Source organism: Cynoglossus semilaevis, chromosome 5 (assembly GCF_000523025.1).
Source record: "Cynoglossus semilaevis isolate Cse_v1.0 chromosome 5, Cse_v1.0, whole genome shotgun sequence".
Lineage (NCBI taxonomy): Eukaryota > Metazoa > Chordata > Actinopteri > Pleuronectiformes > Cynoglossidae > Cynoglossus > Cynoglossus semilaevis.
Genome location: NC_024311.1, coordinates 14,961,173 through 14,978,382, shown reverse-complemented (window position 1 = coordinate 14,978,382; position 17,210 = coordinate 14,961,173). Strand labels below are relative to the sequence as shown.

The 17,210-nt window shown below is 39.2% G+C and overlaps 2 protein-coding genes across 3 annotated transcripts in view; both read right to left on the bottom strand.

Annotated features, from left to right (window-relative positions):
* LOC112487047 (ADAMTS-like protein 1) overlaps window positions 1–1,574 on the bottom strand; it is a 15,451-nt gene extending 13,877 nt beyond the window's left edge. Inside the window, exons 1-2 of the mRNA XM_025055769.1 lie at window positions 1,418–1,574; window positions 308–518 (exon numbers count right to left, since the gene is read on the bottom strand). Of these exons, the coding sequence (XP_024911537.1) occupies window positions 308–518; window positions 1,418–1,455 (249 nt within the window). The 5' untranslated portion in view covers window positions 1,456–1,574. The remainder of the gene's footprint in view (window positions 1–307; window positions 519–1,417) is intronic.
* The window catches only part of LOC103379211 (ADAMTS-like protein 3), a 103,648-nt gene continuing 87,907 nt past the window's right edge, over window positions 1,470–17,210 (bottom strand). The window contains exons 7-16 of one of the 2 annotated variants that reach the window (XM_025055773.1): window positions 16,400–16,526; window positions 13,450–13,524; window positions 10,219–10,376; window positions 8,412–8,523; window positions 8,163–8,301; window positions 7,865–7,891; window positions 5,001–5,205; window positions 4,733–4,880; window positions 3,634–3,718; window positions 1,470–1,938 (exon numbers count right to left, since the gene is read on the bottom strand). In XM_025055773.1, coding sequence (XP_024911541.1) covers window positions 1,608–1,938; window positions 3,634–3,718; window positions 4,733–4,880; window positions 5,001–5,205; window positions 7,865–7,891; window positions 8,163–8,301; window positions 8,412–8,523; window positions 10,219–10,376; window positions 13,450–13,524; window positions 16,400–16,526 — 1,407 coding nt within the window. In that variant the 3' untranslated portion in view covers window positions 1,470–1,607. Of the gene's footprint in view, window positions 1,939–3,629; window positions 3,719–4,732; window positions 4,881–5,000; window positions 5,206–7,864; window positions 7,892–8,162; window positions 8,302–8,411; window positions 8,524–10,218; window positions 10,377–13,449; window positions 13,525–16,399; window positions 16,527–17,210 lie in introns of those variants that run through there. The other variant, XM_017032386.2, reaches the window with a different exon arrangement.

Below are 17,210 nucleotides of genomic sequence, written 5' to 3'. Positions count from 1 at the left end.
TGAACATGACAGGGCTCGAACCGATCTCAACTTTCGCTACCGTTCTTGCTCGCCCCACGCACATATACGCCCACGGCCAAGTACAACACACAAGTAGGCTACCAGAAAAGTCAGTTATAGCTAGCGGTATGAACTTCGTTAGCCCGTAAACATCCATAAATGAACCGCATTATTGTTTAAATCGCAGGGTTCAAAGCGTGTAAAAAAGAGAGTAGCAGCTTATAGTCGGGAAATTACGGTATATTGATTTTTCTAAATTGTTTGACAGCACTTTTACAAACGCATGTATCCACAGCGTGGTGCATACCAACTGCCACGGTTCAGTCTCCCAGGCTGGAGGACAGTCCACCTGGTTACAGGGCTGCAGGATGGCAGGTTTAAATTCTCTGCACTCCTCCTCCGGAACACTCAGAATATCCTGCTGCTCAATGGACAGGGAACGCATGCAGAACACACTCCTGGTCTGTATTCCAACCCCACAGGATGCAGAGCAGCTGGTCCATGCTGTTACCTCCCAACTGTGAAATACAGTACAAAAAGTTGCACAGGAAACAGTGGCAAAGTTACACTGTAGGTCAGGTTTCAATGGAATGTCCTGGCCCTATATTTTCAGGTTGTATTACTCTGTTGGACAAGCCTAATGTAAAATGCCTTTTTTAAAATAAAATCTATATTTAACTGACCTTTTTTTAAAATAAAATCTATATTTAACTGAAAACAAAGTACAACATAATACAACACCTCTGCACTAACAGAAAGGATACTATTTTCCTTTATCCCTTTATCTGACATCAAACGTATAATATCTCCCCATGCTGTCCTCCCACTCACACTGGGGGAGAGATAAAAGCAGCTCAGGTAAAACAGGAGATGTGAGTGCAGCCTGAAAGTGAAACATTCTGACCCAACTCAGCATCACTTAAATGATATTTATCTTTTTCTTTACACAGCTGCATCTGGGCTTGGGATGACTTTATTATGTACTGTATGTTAAAATTAAAAAGAAATACATGGCATCGCATGGTACAGAATTGGATGAAAGTTTATGAAATCACATTATTTTATATTACAGACGTGACCTTTGTCCACGGTCCCTGGTCCCTGGGGGACTCTGTCACATGGCTGGTTTTAATTCTCACAGTTATGAGTGACATCTCTATGTTTTAGGGAATAAATTAGAGACTTTTTAGAGTTTTTAACATCATTATTAGAATTTTCTTTACTTACTACTGTAGATGCATGGTAAATGCTGAGAGGCAGCTCAAACAATATACACACAATTTTCTGTTTAAGAACTACAATCTATGTGTCAGGGAATCAAACCTAACCTGCCAAAAACAGATGAAGACATGAGACCAGCTGGTCTGGTCCAAACTCTAGGCTTTTGTCCAGCTTTAGCCACTTGTGGGTCACTCACCTCGGGGGGCATGGCTCAGGGTTACAGATGCGGATCATTATGAGTGGCCTGTTGGATGAATCACACAGTGAGTCTTCCACCTCCTCGCCCGTCTTCTGGTTAACACACCTCACAATCGCCGTCTGTTTGCCTGGACGAAGAGCAAAAGACAAATCCAGGTGGACACGATGTCTAATGTGTTACCAGAGGATTAAACCGGTTTAACATCTGTTGGAGGAGCTTTACCACCGGCACATGAGACTGAACAAGAGGTGAAGCCCCTGTAGTCCCAGATGAACAGTTCCTCCACGTCACTGAAGGGGACTAAATGGTCCTGAAGATCTAAAGAGCTGCCAGGAAGCTGATTACACGGTCCTTGATTGCAGAGCCTCTCCAGCAGAGGTTTGTCTTTTCCACACTCCTCCTCTGGAAGATCCACCTCTGTTTGAGTGAACGAGAGCAGAACCTGACACTTCACCTCTCGTGTTTGTCTTCCCACACCACATGTGGTGCTGCAAGGTGACCAGGGCCCGGGGACAAATCTGAAAAAAAAAAGAAAAGGAAAATAGTGTAATTTCCCCACAAAAAGGAAATGTAAACAATTCTCTGAACCTAAAACACGTTGAACCTGAACCACCTAGTTTTTCTTTTTCTTTCTTTCCTGCAACTGAGGCTAAACTGAGTTTATTTTCGGTGTTCAGCTTTGCTCTGTATTTTGTATTTTGCTTTGATAAACACTGTTTTGCAAAAACTTTAAATTGCTTTCTACTTTTTATTAGTTATTTCTGAACTAATTCATTGTGTCTAACTCATCAGCCTTTTATGAACTAATTGTCTTCATTGTGTCTAACTCATCAGCCTTTTCATAACACAAGTGGGTAAAACTAGTGGAATGGGGTTTCTATGAGATCTGGGGTCATTAACAGTCCACATGAAAAACATTGATTTTTTTTTACCTGTTTACCATTACCTGTTTATGACACTGGGGTATTAAAACCCCTTAATGAGGCACAAATAAGGATCATAGTAAAGTAAAACCAAATTACATTGTATTTCGTTTAGAAAAAACTAAAACTTGATAAAACTATGAATGGTTGAGGAAAGACGGTGGAGCGAATAATAGTCATATAGATTTGAATAATAATAATAAGGATCCCTTAGGTGGCGATACTGGCTTTAATTAACCAAAGTATTACTAATACGTTATTATGAATCTATCTCATCTTATTGTATTTTATCTTGAGAAGACGTTTTGTTACTGTTTTCAACTGTGTCATAAGTGACATTTCCAGCAGCACCTCTTCACTTTACCTCTTCAGCCGCGTCCTCTTCATTACAGTGAAGTGGTCAATGGACATTTACCCTCCACCATTTCTCTCTTTAAACCCATGGCAGTGAGAACATCATTTCTGCAGCACCGCCGTATCCATTAACCCAAAAGTCAGTGCAGCCGAAGAAGGAATGCTGACGGTCTCTGAAAGTCCTGGTGACTTCAGCTAATTTCTATCTCATGCTCTCGCTCACTATCTGAGTTAACTGCCCAAATTTGCCCCTGGATTTACATTAGTTACATGAGTTTTGTACAGACTCTTTAAACACATCAAGGTGACTTTACTTTTTCTTATGATTATCCCAAAAAATAAAGTAACTCACAGTAAACTGTTGGTGTCTTTGTTGCTAAATGTCACTTCATTAAGAAAAGAAACAAAATTCTTTAATGTTATATAATCTGTCAGTCCCAGCAGTCATTGGGAGGAAGACAGTCCCTAGTGTGATCAACCTAATCCTCAAACCACACGTTGACTGTAGAAAAAAAAAACCCAAAAATCTGCGACCTTTTGACCTTACGTTTCCATACTGCCAAGGGGAAATCCCTTGTGACCTGAAGAGTTTTGTTCTTTATGTTGAATTTGGCACTGTGTAGAAATCAAACTGTCAGGTGAGCAGCTATGACCTTTCACCTCTGAATCCAATTTTACCATCCGTTTCCACCAATAAAAACCCTTCCACCATGTCAGTGCACTATAAATGTAAAACGTCTAGTGTCTCTCCAGCTTGTACACACAGCTGTGTAATGAAATCCTCAAGCTGCTGACTGTCGGAAGTACCAGAGGTTTTGGCAAAGTGAGAGACGGTCCCTGGAGGTTGACCTCCTCTAAAAGCAGGAAATATTTTCCCACAGTCTTCACAGTGCATGATGTGACAAATTGTGTCTAATGCTGTGTGCATGTACTCACGTGGGCTCCTCTGTTGCAGTATGGTGTTCCTCCAGTTCCTGGGCCTGTTTCAACCAGGGGAATTTGGCCTCCACTGGCAGGGACTCTGACAGAGAGACAACATTTGTAATGCAGATGCCGGGGCAATTAGGCATACTGTCCTTCAATTTCATACCACAAATGTTAAACCTTAGGCCCACAGACCGACTCTGACCATCCACGTCACTTTGTGTAGCATAATGTGCATATGGTTGCCTTAATATAAATGTATAGTGTAGAGTCAATGCAAGCAGATCAGATTTTGACCCGTCTCATGGCATCCAGGTAAATGGAAATATAAACAATGAATCCCATACAGTCCAAGTAGAAGAATGGTTACCCAGAAGGCAGATATATATTTGGAATCCAAGGGGAAAAACCGGTGTGTCTTTTATGCCATGGGGCAGTGTTGGTGATGAAGGAGTACAATTCTGGCTTCAAACGCAGAGAAGTGTGCTAAAATTAGCCTGCAAGAACAACAGCAACTGGTTCAAGAATTAAAAAGCAAACTGCAGAAGTCGACGGAGGTGTTCACCAAAGTTCCTGCTAAAAATAATGAGGCTTTTCAAGCTAGCTTTATTCTGGTCTTTTCAAAAAATAGTATTTCTGCTTCTGGTCTGCCAGCACTAGACTGTTAAATAAATCTTAATTCACAACTTAGACTGAGTTTTAAATTTAGGACCCGTGAGTGATTGAGTTTGTCACTCCTGATGCTAGCTCTTTTACAGTAGTATAAATGAACATAAGGTTGAATACATTAGTCGTCTCAGTGCACATGTGGCCACTGGTGAGGAAGTCAGAGCGTTACTGGAATAATTTGCACTGCCTCATAAAAGACTTCCTTCCTTCCTTCCTCAGGTCAGCAGTTAAAAGTCAAATGTGCTGAGGCCATTGTTTAAAGTAAAAAAATGCATGCAATTGCATGTTTCGCAGCATTTGGTTTTTTATAGCAAATGTAACAGATTCAAGAAATGATTTAACCAAGTAACCGGGATGTAAACAATATTGACATTCTGGTAAAAACACACAGGTTGCTGACAAACATGTTTGCTCTTCAGTAAAAAGTAAAAAAGTTTCCCACCTCTGGGTTTGTGGCAGGCAACAGGGACCAGACAGTCTTCTTTAACGTGAGGTTTCAGTGACGTCTCACAGCCTCCGATGTGCTGGCCGCGATGATCAATGCACAGAACCACACGGTAACGCAAGCCACGCCCACACGTCACCGTGCACTGGAATGAGATAAGTGGATTTAAATTCACATCACAGCGTTTATAAATGGCAACATGCTCATGTTTCCAAGGATAATATATTCACGCAGTTAATAGGAGCATCAATACACATGTTCTAACCTGTGACCATTCCATGGCCACCCACTGGGGGCAGGAGAAAGTGTTACATGTCTGCCTGGTGACAGGTTGAGGGGAGTGGGTACACTTCCACTCCTCCACCTGGGAGAACTGTCCCTGACTGTCTTCCTCCACACACATCACGCTGCGTTCCTGCCAGCCACCACCGCAGGACACTGAGCACTGGGTCCAGGGACCCTGCTCCCATCTGTTGGAAACAAACAGTACAGCAGGCTCATGTCAGGCAAAGTGTTGCATGTAAAAGTGAAACGTTTTGCATTTGGGAACATTTAGTCTTTGTGAACAGAGCAGGATATTAATGTTTTGGTGTAGATACAGACATTAAAGTTGGGTTACAGAAGATGAAATCCTAAACCGTGAAGATCTTTAATCAAGCACATATTAAATGAAATCCTCATTGTCTCTGACGCCAAACTTGAAATATTTTGTTTTCTTTTTACACAATTATAAGTTAAAACAGCATCATTAACGTTTATTACCAATTACATTGACCAACCTACCTTCTTAGCAACCAAATAAAAATACGGGAAAAAAGACAGCGAGAAAAAAAATAACCTAAAAACATTGGCAAAACCAAATAAAATATAAACCTTTTCTAGATTTATTTTATCAGGGCTTTGATTATCTCATCTATAGATAACTTTTCCAACCAACCAACAAAACAATTGCATATCAAAGTCCTCAGACTTTATCCGTTCATATTCTAATGCTCCATCCATTTCAGAGTCACAGAGAGACTGGAGCCAATTGTTGCTGTAAGGCAGGAGCACAGCCCACTCTTCCACCACGTGGCCCTAGTCCAGGACTTTATTATTACTAATGGTAAACACATACTTATAAAAATGATCACATAATGAAGTGGCAACAAAAAAAGAAAAACATTTGCTGCTGTCAATTTACGACCTCCTTCTCCATTGGTCAGTTGGTTCAGCCGTGCAAATTTTCCAGAAGCTTCTTTCTCCACGTTGACAAAATTTACTGTGACACATACACACAAACCTGTGAGTATGATGGCCTTCTGGGAAAAAAGACTTTCACATTCTGATTTACACACATCAGTGAAGACTCCAAACACACACACACACACACACACAGGCAGACAAGCATGTCTAAGGGGACTGACGTCTTACTGCTGCTCTCTTCCCTGTGCTGGTGTAGGTGTGAGTCTGTCAGCAGCAGCTGAATGACCGGAGCGTTGAGGGAATGAGCTCAGGGAGCTGAAAACACCACACTGATGCAGCACACAGCCAAACGACTTCGGGTAGGAATTATTTTTAAAAAAAGAAAACAAAAAAAACTTTGTATGCAGAAGTGGATTGCTCATTCTCCCCAGTGGATAGATGGAGTCAGAGTGGAGGAGGAGAGAGGCCTGTGGTGATTGATGAGCAATGCTTTGCTTTGGGAGACAGCTGCTGGGAAACAGTTTTTTTTAGGACACAATGAAATGAAGATGGATTTTTCACCTTTTCCCCCTCCGTGTGTACAACTGTGGTAGGTTCAGAGAAAGGGATTCTCAATCTTTAACTCTCACAGATGAAGGTAGAACAACTGTATGTCATTTATTTTACTTCATACTCTTTTATGTATGGTATATTGAAGCAAAGTACAGCACTTCAAACCACAGGCCTCCTACTTGGTATCACCACCAGGGGCAACTTTTAGTTGACTGACTTAGCCTAGGTCAAATCAGACACATCAGCAGTTAGACTACCAATAACTTTAATAAAATGGTAGTGAACGGGCAGCTCTTCTTGAAGATCAGTGACTCCACACCTCAACCATCTGAGCTAACAGCCTGGTCTTAGCTCAACATTTTGTTAAAACGATGTTTTGCTTCGTCTGCTTTAGGACATTGTAACTGAATTTAACACATGGCCTGACATCAACTAAATCACTTCACTGTATCATGAATATGTAAGTGCAAAGTGATGCCCATGATGTTCATTTTTAAATTGTTGGTTGCTATGGCAGCTGTGATGGAGGCCAATATTCTGAGTTATGTACCAATGTGAGCCGCATCGAGCCACATTTGCAAATGAAACTTATCCTTCATGGCTTTGCAAATGTGGTTCCATCAGCCACCAGACTGACAATTGTGGGATTATTGATATTGATGCTTGAGTCCGGGAGTTGAAACTTGACCTGAACTAGGGCCCTGATAGACTATACATAAACAAGTCTACGTGTGAATTATCAGTCATTAACTTTGTATTAAAACAACGTGACTTCAATATGACAAAAATGTCCATGAGAGAATAACGTCAACAACAATTTCTAATAAATGTTAATTTATAACAAGTCATGGTTCATCTATTACCACAGTAAAGTACGCTGTTTGAATTACTTCCAAAAAGTCACCTTCAGTATCAGTGTCAGTGTCACTGTCAATCATTTAAGTAAAAAAATAAAAATCTCTCATGTGAAAACAAAGACCAGACTGAACCACAGTATTACAGTACATCTGTATATCCTACTCTATGAAACCAGGCCTAATAGCTTTGGAGAGCTGTCATGCCTCTGTTTCGTGGACATAAATTCTTCGCAGCATCTTGTGCAGAGGATTTACGGCAGCAGCGCTCGCTGAGAGGAGCGTTTAATGTGATGTAAGGAGTCTCCATAACTCTTATTCACAAACTTTTTCACTGGGACTTTGTCTCTTCGCTACTGCAGGGTGCACTGATAGACCTGCTCGAAAAAGTAATCTCTATTAAAAAAAAAAAAAGAAAACAAATCCAAACACTTTCAACCCACTCACTTCCTTTTAACACACTGTCCAAAATGGAAATACTCCAAACGAAAAAAAGAAAGCGGCGATGAAGAAGTGTGTGTATTTTACTGGTACTCACCGAGGCATCACCTCTTTGAACTCATCACTACAGGAGAAAAACAATAATGCAAGACTGTCAGATTTCGAGGCAATAAAATTGCCTGACAGCTGTCATGACTGTAGAAATGGTCAAAACATGTACAGTAACAAGTTTCACTTTTTTTCTTTAAATTCCAGGGTTGAGATATAGAATAAAAATCTGTTTCTATACCATGGTAGAGCAAGGAGTTTAAATCCATTTTCAACAGAATACTGCCAAGTACTGAATAAAAAAACTTTAGTATCCTGGTATTAAAAGGAAACAGTGATGGTCCTACCCGTCTTTGCAGGGGTCCATGTTGCACTCCTTGAGCTTCGGTGTGGGTTTGGTGTTTTCAGGGTAGCTTTTACAGTGGTGCTCTGGCAGAGTCTGGTTGGATCGGATGTCGTAGCATTCGGCAGAGTTCAGCTGGTAACCTGCAGGACGAGCAGAAACGTCACAAATGTTTCTGGAGTTAGCCGAACCTTCAGCTTTGTCTGATGACTGTAAGAACGTGAACCGTTCTGGTGACGGATGCTCTCCTTACCTCCACCACAGGTAACAGAGCACGGGAAGAAGTCAGTCTCTCTCCATTGGTATCTGATTGGCTGGTAGAATAAAAACTGAACCACCGTGTCCTTGGGGCCGCCGTACTTCAGCTGGACACATGACAGATTCATATGCAGAGAGGACAGAGAAGAGAGATCAGTGGTCAGTGTTTAGATGTTTACAAAGCAGGTCAGGAACATGTGACCTAGCACAAGCAGGGTTTGAATATTCCAGATCTGTCAAATTCACAGTGGGCCAAAATTAAACACTGGGCCGAAGTCGCGGGCCAAACTTAATGTTTATTGAAAAATTAACAGCAAATGGCCAAATTTGTCTTTCTCTCCAGATATGTAATGTAGAATTTTTTCATATGGAAACAAACTTTGCATAAACATTGAATCTGGAACAACCAAAGCTTAATATTATAAACACATGAGAAATTACATTTGAAATAAGACACACATCAGTGGTATTTGTTTCTTATTACGCTAATACTACAAATCCTGCAAGACTATATACTGGTGGGCCAACTCTCGTACACATTTGATATGATCTCGCGGGCCAAATATAATTACGCAGTGGGCCTGAGTTTGGCACATAACGTATTCCATTAACACCAGCATCATGAATTATACATTTTTACATAATAATAATAATAATAACAACAACAAGAATAATATTAATAAAAATAATATAGTTACTGACTTGTTTTGGGCTTCCACAGGACTGGAAGTAATCTTTTTTCTTTTTCTTTTTTTAGAAGAGAAACCTTATTGAAATGTGCTTTTTAAAATGGAAGACAGAGAAGCATGCAGCTGTTGACAGACTGAGTAAATGCAGTTGAGTTGGAGCTCTGTCTCCAACATAAACAGGATAAATCTTTATTCTCTCTCTGTCAGATAAACTGCAGGAAATCCAGGATTTGGATGTAACTCAAAAAGGATCAGTTAAATTACCAGAATCCACGTGAAGGCAGACATGCCGACAGCAGAGAACATGCCTGTTTGGTTTTTTAAAGCTGGATTTGTCAAATGGAAATAAGATGTTTGAAATCTGCTTTAAAAGAGACGGATGCAATTTGGGTCCGGGACTCACTGCCATCTCTGCCACTAATACCAGTTATACATTCACACTGAGCTTCAGGATCTTCAGCAGCAGGTTTACAAAGACACCGTCAGTTACAGCTGATGGTTTCCACCCTGCGTTCTACTGCATATAAATTGCTTTTTTTATGTCCTCCTCCCGGTGTTTAATAAACAAACCACTTATTGAACACTGTGAAGAGGACTTTTAAAAAGTGAGTCATGTTCTTGTTTATTTACAGAGAGTCTCTCCTCCACTTTTTTGTTTTAATTTAGTTTAGGTCTTGGCCTAATTTCAAACATCTCACTGGTGACACAGATGCTGGAAGGTTAATCCTGTGTCATCTGTGAGTGGTACTGCCATGTCAACAAAGTAGTAATAAAAAATGGGATTGACGTTTTCAATAGAAAAAAAAAGTGATGGCATGATGATGAAAATAAAATGAAATAAAATAAAAGACTCCCGCCGAGAGAATGCCTGATTTGTGGTTTCTCTGAGGTTAGAACCTCAGTGAGAATCAATGAAGTCATTAGGCATGATGAGGTGATTAGTTCATCTTAGCAACAACCAACATTTATACCATTTGGTTTAAACTCTCAGTATGACTGCAGCGCTCTGCGGTCCAATACATCACGCAGCAGAACAATTTACTAATGCTATTTCTCTCGCACAGACAATAAATTATGTCCACGCTCAGTTCGCAGTTCCCTGTTTTCTTTCACCTTAACGATGTAATCAGAGTGGAGTGGGCCGCTGGTCCTGAGTGTCTGTCGGTCTGTCCCTCTCTGGAAGTCCAGCGATGTGTTACCGATCACGTAGGACCCTGTGGACATCAGACTGGTCTCCTCCCTTCGCCCCTGGAGAGACACAGCTTCGATGACTGAGGAGAGGACACAGGAAAATGGAGACATGTTAGAGGACACTCAGCACTTCAACGTGGTCTCATCTAGAGAAGTGTTTTAACAATCGTTGTTTAGTTGATTAAGTGGATGACAAAGTGAGGCCACATCACACCTCAGGTATGATTTCCCTGTGTAACTATACAAAAAGGAACCATTGCTAAAGTCAGGGGTTGATTATAATTGATTTAATATTTTAATTCATTGTTATCTTAATTTTAGATTTTTTTAAAAACCTGTTATTGGTTTTGAACTTTTTTTGCAGTCACTTTTTTTTCCATTTACATTGATCTAATCTGTCAATCCCACACAGTGTTCTTTCATTTGGCCTGTCCTCCGTTAAACTTCTCGTTCACTATTTATTTTATTAACCTAAAAGAACACGTACACAGAATAGGATCATAAAAGAAGTAGCTTCACTTTCCCTTAGGTGTAACCCTGCCGTAGCTACAGTGATGACTCCGCGATTTTTCTTATCAATAGATCTTAACATCAACCCACAGAAAACTGACCAAATAAAAAGCCAACCATAAAAATGTTAAAGTTAGTACCATGCAGCCTATAAATCACAATAGCAGAAAGACCAAGTGAGACTGTCTTAAATGTCCTGTAGCAGCACTTTAAGACAGACTAAGATGAATGTATTGATTAAAAACAATATATATATGTAGATATATATATTGTATATACTGTATATATATATATATATATATATATATATATATAGCATAGATAGACAGCTAGCTAGCTAGCTAGCTAGATAGATCGATCGATCGATAAATAGATAGATAGATAGATAGAAACATAAATAGAGTACTACAATACAGTACTGTACAGTACTTTGCAGATACACTGTCACCAGGCAGTGCTGAGCATGGTGTCACAGATGGTAAGCCATTCTCCTGACTCTCAGAGTAACTGTTGCACCGGCAGAGCACAGCTGTTTATAGCTGGAACACCTGTTTCCCTGAACTGACTGCACAGACTTTTACAAGTCGAAAAGAATAACACGCCTAAAAATACATTTCACAGTCAAACTGCCAACTTTATGGCTTTGGGAAAGACATGGACTAAGAATAGTGTCACGAGCCCCAGTGTCTTTGCTCTCCCAGATGTTAGTGGAGTCTCACATACCGTGACAGCAGCTCCTCGATGCTGTCATTTCGCTGTCACATTTTCACCTTATATTTCGAACTTTTTCTAATAAGAATAAAAACGGTGATTTTGCCCAGCAACAGTGATTTATCATTGGCCGTGGCAGGGTTAGGGACTGTAATTTTTTACTGTATAGACTCTCAAGCTAGGCTAGCTAATTCACAAGCTAAACGTGTAAATTAGCAAGTTAGCAAGTGATGCTTTGTTTCACTTATATAAAAAAAGAAAAGAAAAAAGAACCTTGACAGAAACATAAATAAAATAAAAGTACAAGGTCAACATGTAAATATAGATACAAATCTATGGATCTTTAGGTGCAAATGTGTGCTAACATCAAGTGCTAACATCTTGACTAATAAAATGGCTTTACAACAGAAAAACATGAGCCAAGGTTTATCAAGTCAAAGTTGTTCATTAACAATAGTATATTTGTACTCCTTACAGATATTTATATATACTACAGGCTAGAATAAGAACATTTATATTTGGGTATTTTAATTTCTTGTGCACGTGCATGTGTGTAACCAGGTCTTTGTATTTTAGGTATGTTGATCATTATCTTTGATCAGCCAAAGATAATACCTGATTTTTGAATATGTTGATTATCAGCCAAAGATAATACCTGATTTTTGTCAAGTTCTTTGCTACTCAGATCATAAATTGTTTGCTGGAGTTCGTACTCTAAAGTTTGTAGCTTTTACACTTTGGAATGCTCTAACATTCAAAGTCCACCTCGTAGAAAGGACAGAGTTTAAGTGGAATTTAAACATCAGGGGTATTTCCCTCACCATGTGGCCTGTATAATAATGGTTTAGATGGGAGTACTGGGTAAATAGGAATGTGTTTTTATCCTTAATATTGTCAGTCTGGCAATAAATTAAAAAAAAAAGTACAATCTTAGACTGAGAAATGTGATTTATGTGTCCAGTGCGAGCTAAGTATTTGTTTGTCATGTGGGGTTTCTTGACCTGTTTTATCATCAGCTGAATGGAGCAGATCCAGCACATGTCCACAACCTTCACCCTGCTAATACACTCAAGTTTCTGCAGGCTCCAAAAAGCTGCAGGATTTACTGCACGTGTGCTTTGTCGGATGCTGCGGAATTGAGATGTGACCCAGCAATTACTTTAACAGACCCTTCATCAACCACCAGGCGTTAGCAGCGCGGTGGAGCAGAGAGAAAGTGAAAGAGAGTTCATGACCTTTCTGTAAATGTGATATTAACAGAGGAGTTATTATATTTTCATAACATCTGGTCTGACCTAGGTATTCTTCTTCTTCTTCTTCTTCTTATTATTATTATTAGCATTAGCATTAATAATAATAATTATGATTTATATTTCACCACTCTATCTGAGGTTTTTTACATAAATTCATGTACTTCAGTGAATGTTGTTGTTTTGCGAGGGTGGTTTGGTTACAGAAGATATTTTACAGGTAAAACCTGAACTCTCTGAACACGCTTCGAGCCGAGACGCTCTCTGATTGCGTCATCTACAGACGGTGATACTGCAAAGGCCACATAAGGACAAAAGGATTCATTTGCATGTATTTCAGCATTCCTTGGGCCAGCAGTTTCCAGACAGTGTCTGCCCCCCCCCCATTACACTCCCCCATTAATGTTGAGCCCTCCACTCCCACTCAAAGTGTGTTTTGTTTTACAGTGTTTTATTATAAACACTGCGATTTATACAAAGCTACTTTTCTTTACGATGAAAAGTCTAAAATAATGAGTGTAATTTACCTGCAGTGGAAAGAAAGACTAACTGCTGTTAGATTTTTGTCTTAATTCATTTTTTGGGATGACACAGGGAGAAAGTTTCTGGCTCTGGTGATTCATTAAACTTGATTTAAAATTAACTTTTTTTTTAAAAAAAATGTAAAGGTTGTGTTACTCACCAATGAAATCAGGTCCTTTGGCACTGAGTCTGAGGAAGCGGCTTCCCACCGGTACCTCCAGAATGGTATTTAGAGCTGCAGACAAAGAAAATGTGGAGAAATAAATACTAAAAAAAAAAGAAACTATTTCAAACATTAAATCACTGCAGTGTTTTATTTTTAATTCAAATATGTTTTCGTCATCTTTTTTGCTCCTAGGGTAAAAACAAAATCTTGAAAAAAACCCCATGACTGTTAGTCAATATGGAACACAGTGTATCTGTACACAGACATTTCTTTTTATTTTTTTATTTTGAAGCACAAATCACTCCTAAAATTCACACATGGCTTATCCTAAATCCAGCTGAATGAACAAAATACAAAAGCATGACCATCTTGTTGTGAGCCAGCTGTGCCATTGGAAATGTGAATCAGTACAGTATTATTATTTATATTAATGTATATATATACACATATTTTTATTTAATGTTATTTTCACCAGTAATTATACTATTGAGATCCATGCAATGGCAGCAGCAAAATACCTCTAAAAAGTTAAAATAAAAAACGTAAAACTAACAATAACCAGTTATAGTTAAAATCATTATTTAAATAAATATTTATATATATGTCTCTCTGGTCCATCACACAATTAAAATTGAGAGCTTCAATAAAAACTTCTATGATTGAAGAGCTAAGGTAAAGTCCCACGCCTCGATGCAGGGAGATCCACCGTTTGATACAATATATGGTCAGTGTTACCCACATGTTTTACACTACAGTCTCTCTATATATATATAATACACTGGTCTGAATGCTGGTGGCCCCCTGGTTCCAAATCCATAAAAAGCCAGAGTTTCCATGTTGCTATAAACAAACCCACTGGAGAAAATCAAAACTAATAAAAGCATCTTGCTCTGACATCCCATTTGTAAAAAAATAATTTCTCCTCAACTGTGTCCCCCTGCCTGAGGTAACAGCCTCTCACTGTTTTGAGAGCCCTGACTTATGGGGGACCACCGCACACTCCAGTCACTGCCATCCTTAAATCTGCCTGCTTTACAGCTGCACCCAACAACCCCGCAGACCTGAGCTATGTTCACAGGCACCGGGAAACACCAGTTTCACTCACCAGTCAATCATTAGACTCTCAGAGGAGAGTGCACACGGTGCACACAAACAGCACCGAGCTCAACTATTAAAAGTATTTACTGCTGTTTTCAGCTGGCCAGATTTTCCCCCTGAATGTGCGCCGAAGGATTGTTTCTCCCCGTGTGATTATGTGAGGAGGTGTGGCGGAGAAGAGAGAGTGGAAGGATTCCTGATTCTATTTTTAACGTTGTATTAAAGGTATGTTTTCTGCGTCTAATGAGCTCAAACAATTAAGAAGCACGTGGCTGGGAGCCATACTGTAATTAGGCCTGGAAACTGCATCTGCAACGTCTCTGATTTATGGAAGTAATGAACTGAATTCATCTGCAGTCGTGGACGTGTTTTCCCCTCCCTGAATTTAAAGTGGAGACTAAATGTAAAGCCAAGTATTTTCAGAAAAAAAAAATCACATTACAAATAAATGAGTCCAATAAAACACAGATAAACAGTTATATGAGCTTATTTTTAAGACTGCTCGTCTCAGACTTGAGGGAGAACTGCAGCTAATTCAAATTCCAAATGCAAACTGTGAACAGTGAAGTCATGAATAAAGGATAAGGATGAACAAAGGTGGGAGTCTATGTTTTTGCAATAGTAGTGTTAGTAACTGCGCACGTCTTCTTCAGGGAACCTGAAGATACTTCATAAAATTAGAGATGGAGTCAAAGTAGAAAAGGAGAAACTTTGAAGGATGGATTATTTATGGATTATTCTCGAAATCTAATGTACACTAACAAAAATTGACCACAGAAAAGAGTTTAATCCTAATGTTTTACAGCATTAACAGGCAAAACATGTGAGACACAAATAAAGCAAAAAAAAAAAGAAAAAAGATTGACCACAACAACACCTGCTCATTCAGTGTCTCTGTGTAAAATCTCATAAAATGTTGGAGGGAAAAAAAATCTACTGGTGTGTGAATGGTGTGGCTCCATCTGGTCGAGAGCTGCTGCCAACAGATGGCAGTTAAAAAGTCCAGCCCTGATTAATTAGAGCCGAAGACAATCAGAGGAGAGCAGACCAGAGGCCAGGGACGCTCCTGGAGGAGCAACACAACGCTGGTCCACAGCCAGGACAGGTGAGTCCCAGGAGGGAGACACTAAACCAGCTCTGTAACATGTTGGAGGAGACTGGACCATGAACCAAGTTCATGTTTTGCTACAAAATCCACAGAAAATCTGAGCTGAAACAGACGTGAATATGGGTGATATTTTGAAGGCGTAGTTTACCAAAGTTAATCAGTTGTTGGTCCTGCGTTACAGAAATGTTAGTTATTGTTTTCTCCAAGGTTTTGCTATTTCTTTTTCTTTTTTTTTTGTTTGCTAATATTTAAGTAGGTTTCACCTTATCATTACTGTAAGTATTTTAGTTGATTGTTAGCTAATCCTTGGGAAGCCTTAAGTTGTTTTTGGAAATATTTTTGCTTTTGATTTGTTTGCTAATCTTTTAGCTAGTCCTGGGTAGCTCGGCATCGTATTTTTTCTACATACTCTTTCATTTTGAGCAATTCTTTGCTATTTTTTTACAAGGCAATTCACAAAAAAAGGATCTATTATCCACATTTCAAGGACAATTTAACAACCTTTTATAAGAATCAGCCAATTTTCCAGCCTGGGCAGAAGAAGTGTTTTTTTTAGAAAGCTAACAGCTAGACCTGTTGTCTGTCGTATTTGAAAAGGAATCAGGGTATGTGAGAGGGTGCTAAGTATAAAGGATTAGCTTTGACAACGTGAAGCACAGACATAGAAAGACGGTAAATAAAGACACACGAGTAATAAAGACAGAGGCTTCACTCCCAATGTTGTGGTCAGATACTTACATTGTTCTGGTGTCAGGTGAGGCAGGGCCTGTCCTCGCACCAGTTGGCACGTGGAGCCGTCACCGTCACAGACGCCACAGTTATCCTCTTTGGCTCCGCTGTCCAGCTGTCGATCACAGCCCACTTCCTGCACACACACAAAATGGAATGGCCTCTGGACTTAGACAAAAGTACTAAAGTACACTTTAAATTTAAATTACACGTGCTACTGCACAAATAAAGAAGGGCCAGGACTTCAATTCATTAATGAATTAATTATTGGACGGTCTGTTTATTTACTCATCTGTAAATGTAGTAACTGTATGGATGATTGATTACGGCTATTTTTATATGCATTATATATGCGTATATGTATATATATATATGTTTTTTCCCCAATTAGAGCATAATTTAAATATTTTGTGATTTAAAAAAAATATTATTTCAAGGTTCTGTAATTGTCATTAATATGGATTTTTTAATCAACAAACAATATTAGTCTTAAAGAATATCTTGAATTTTCTAGAAAGTTCTATGAATGCTGTTTTCTTCCCATCTAGATTTTCCTAAATAATTTTAGTCATATTCAGGTCTAGACTCTGTGGCTGCCAGTCAAGTGCTAAAAATGTCCTGTTGAAAAAAAAAATTCCCTGGGCTCAGAGTTGTAGGAAAACATTGTCTAAAATATAAATTGTGATGTGATTTTCGACGTTTTATTGTCTGTTGTCTGTTTGGATGACGTTCCTGGAGGTCCTCCCATATCGTAAATGTCTAGTGCACAAATAGCACTTGAAACCGAGTCAGACTTTTAATATTAATAACTCCTGAAAGA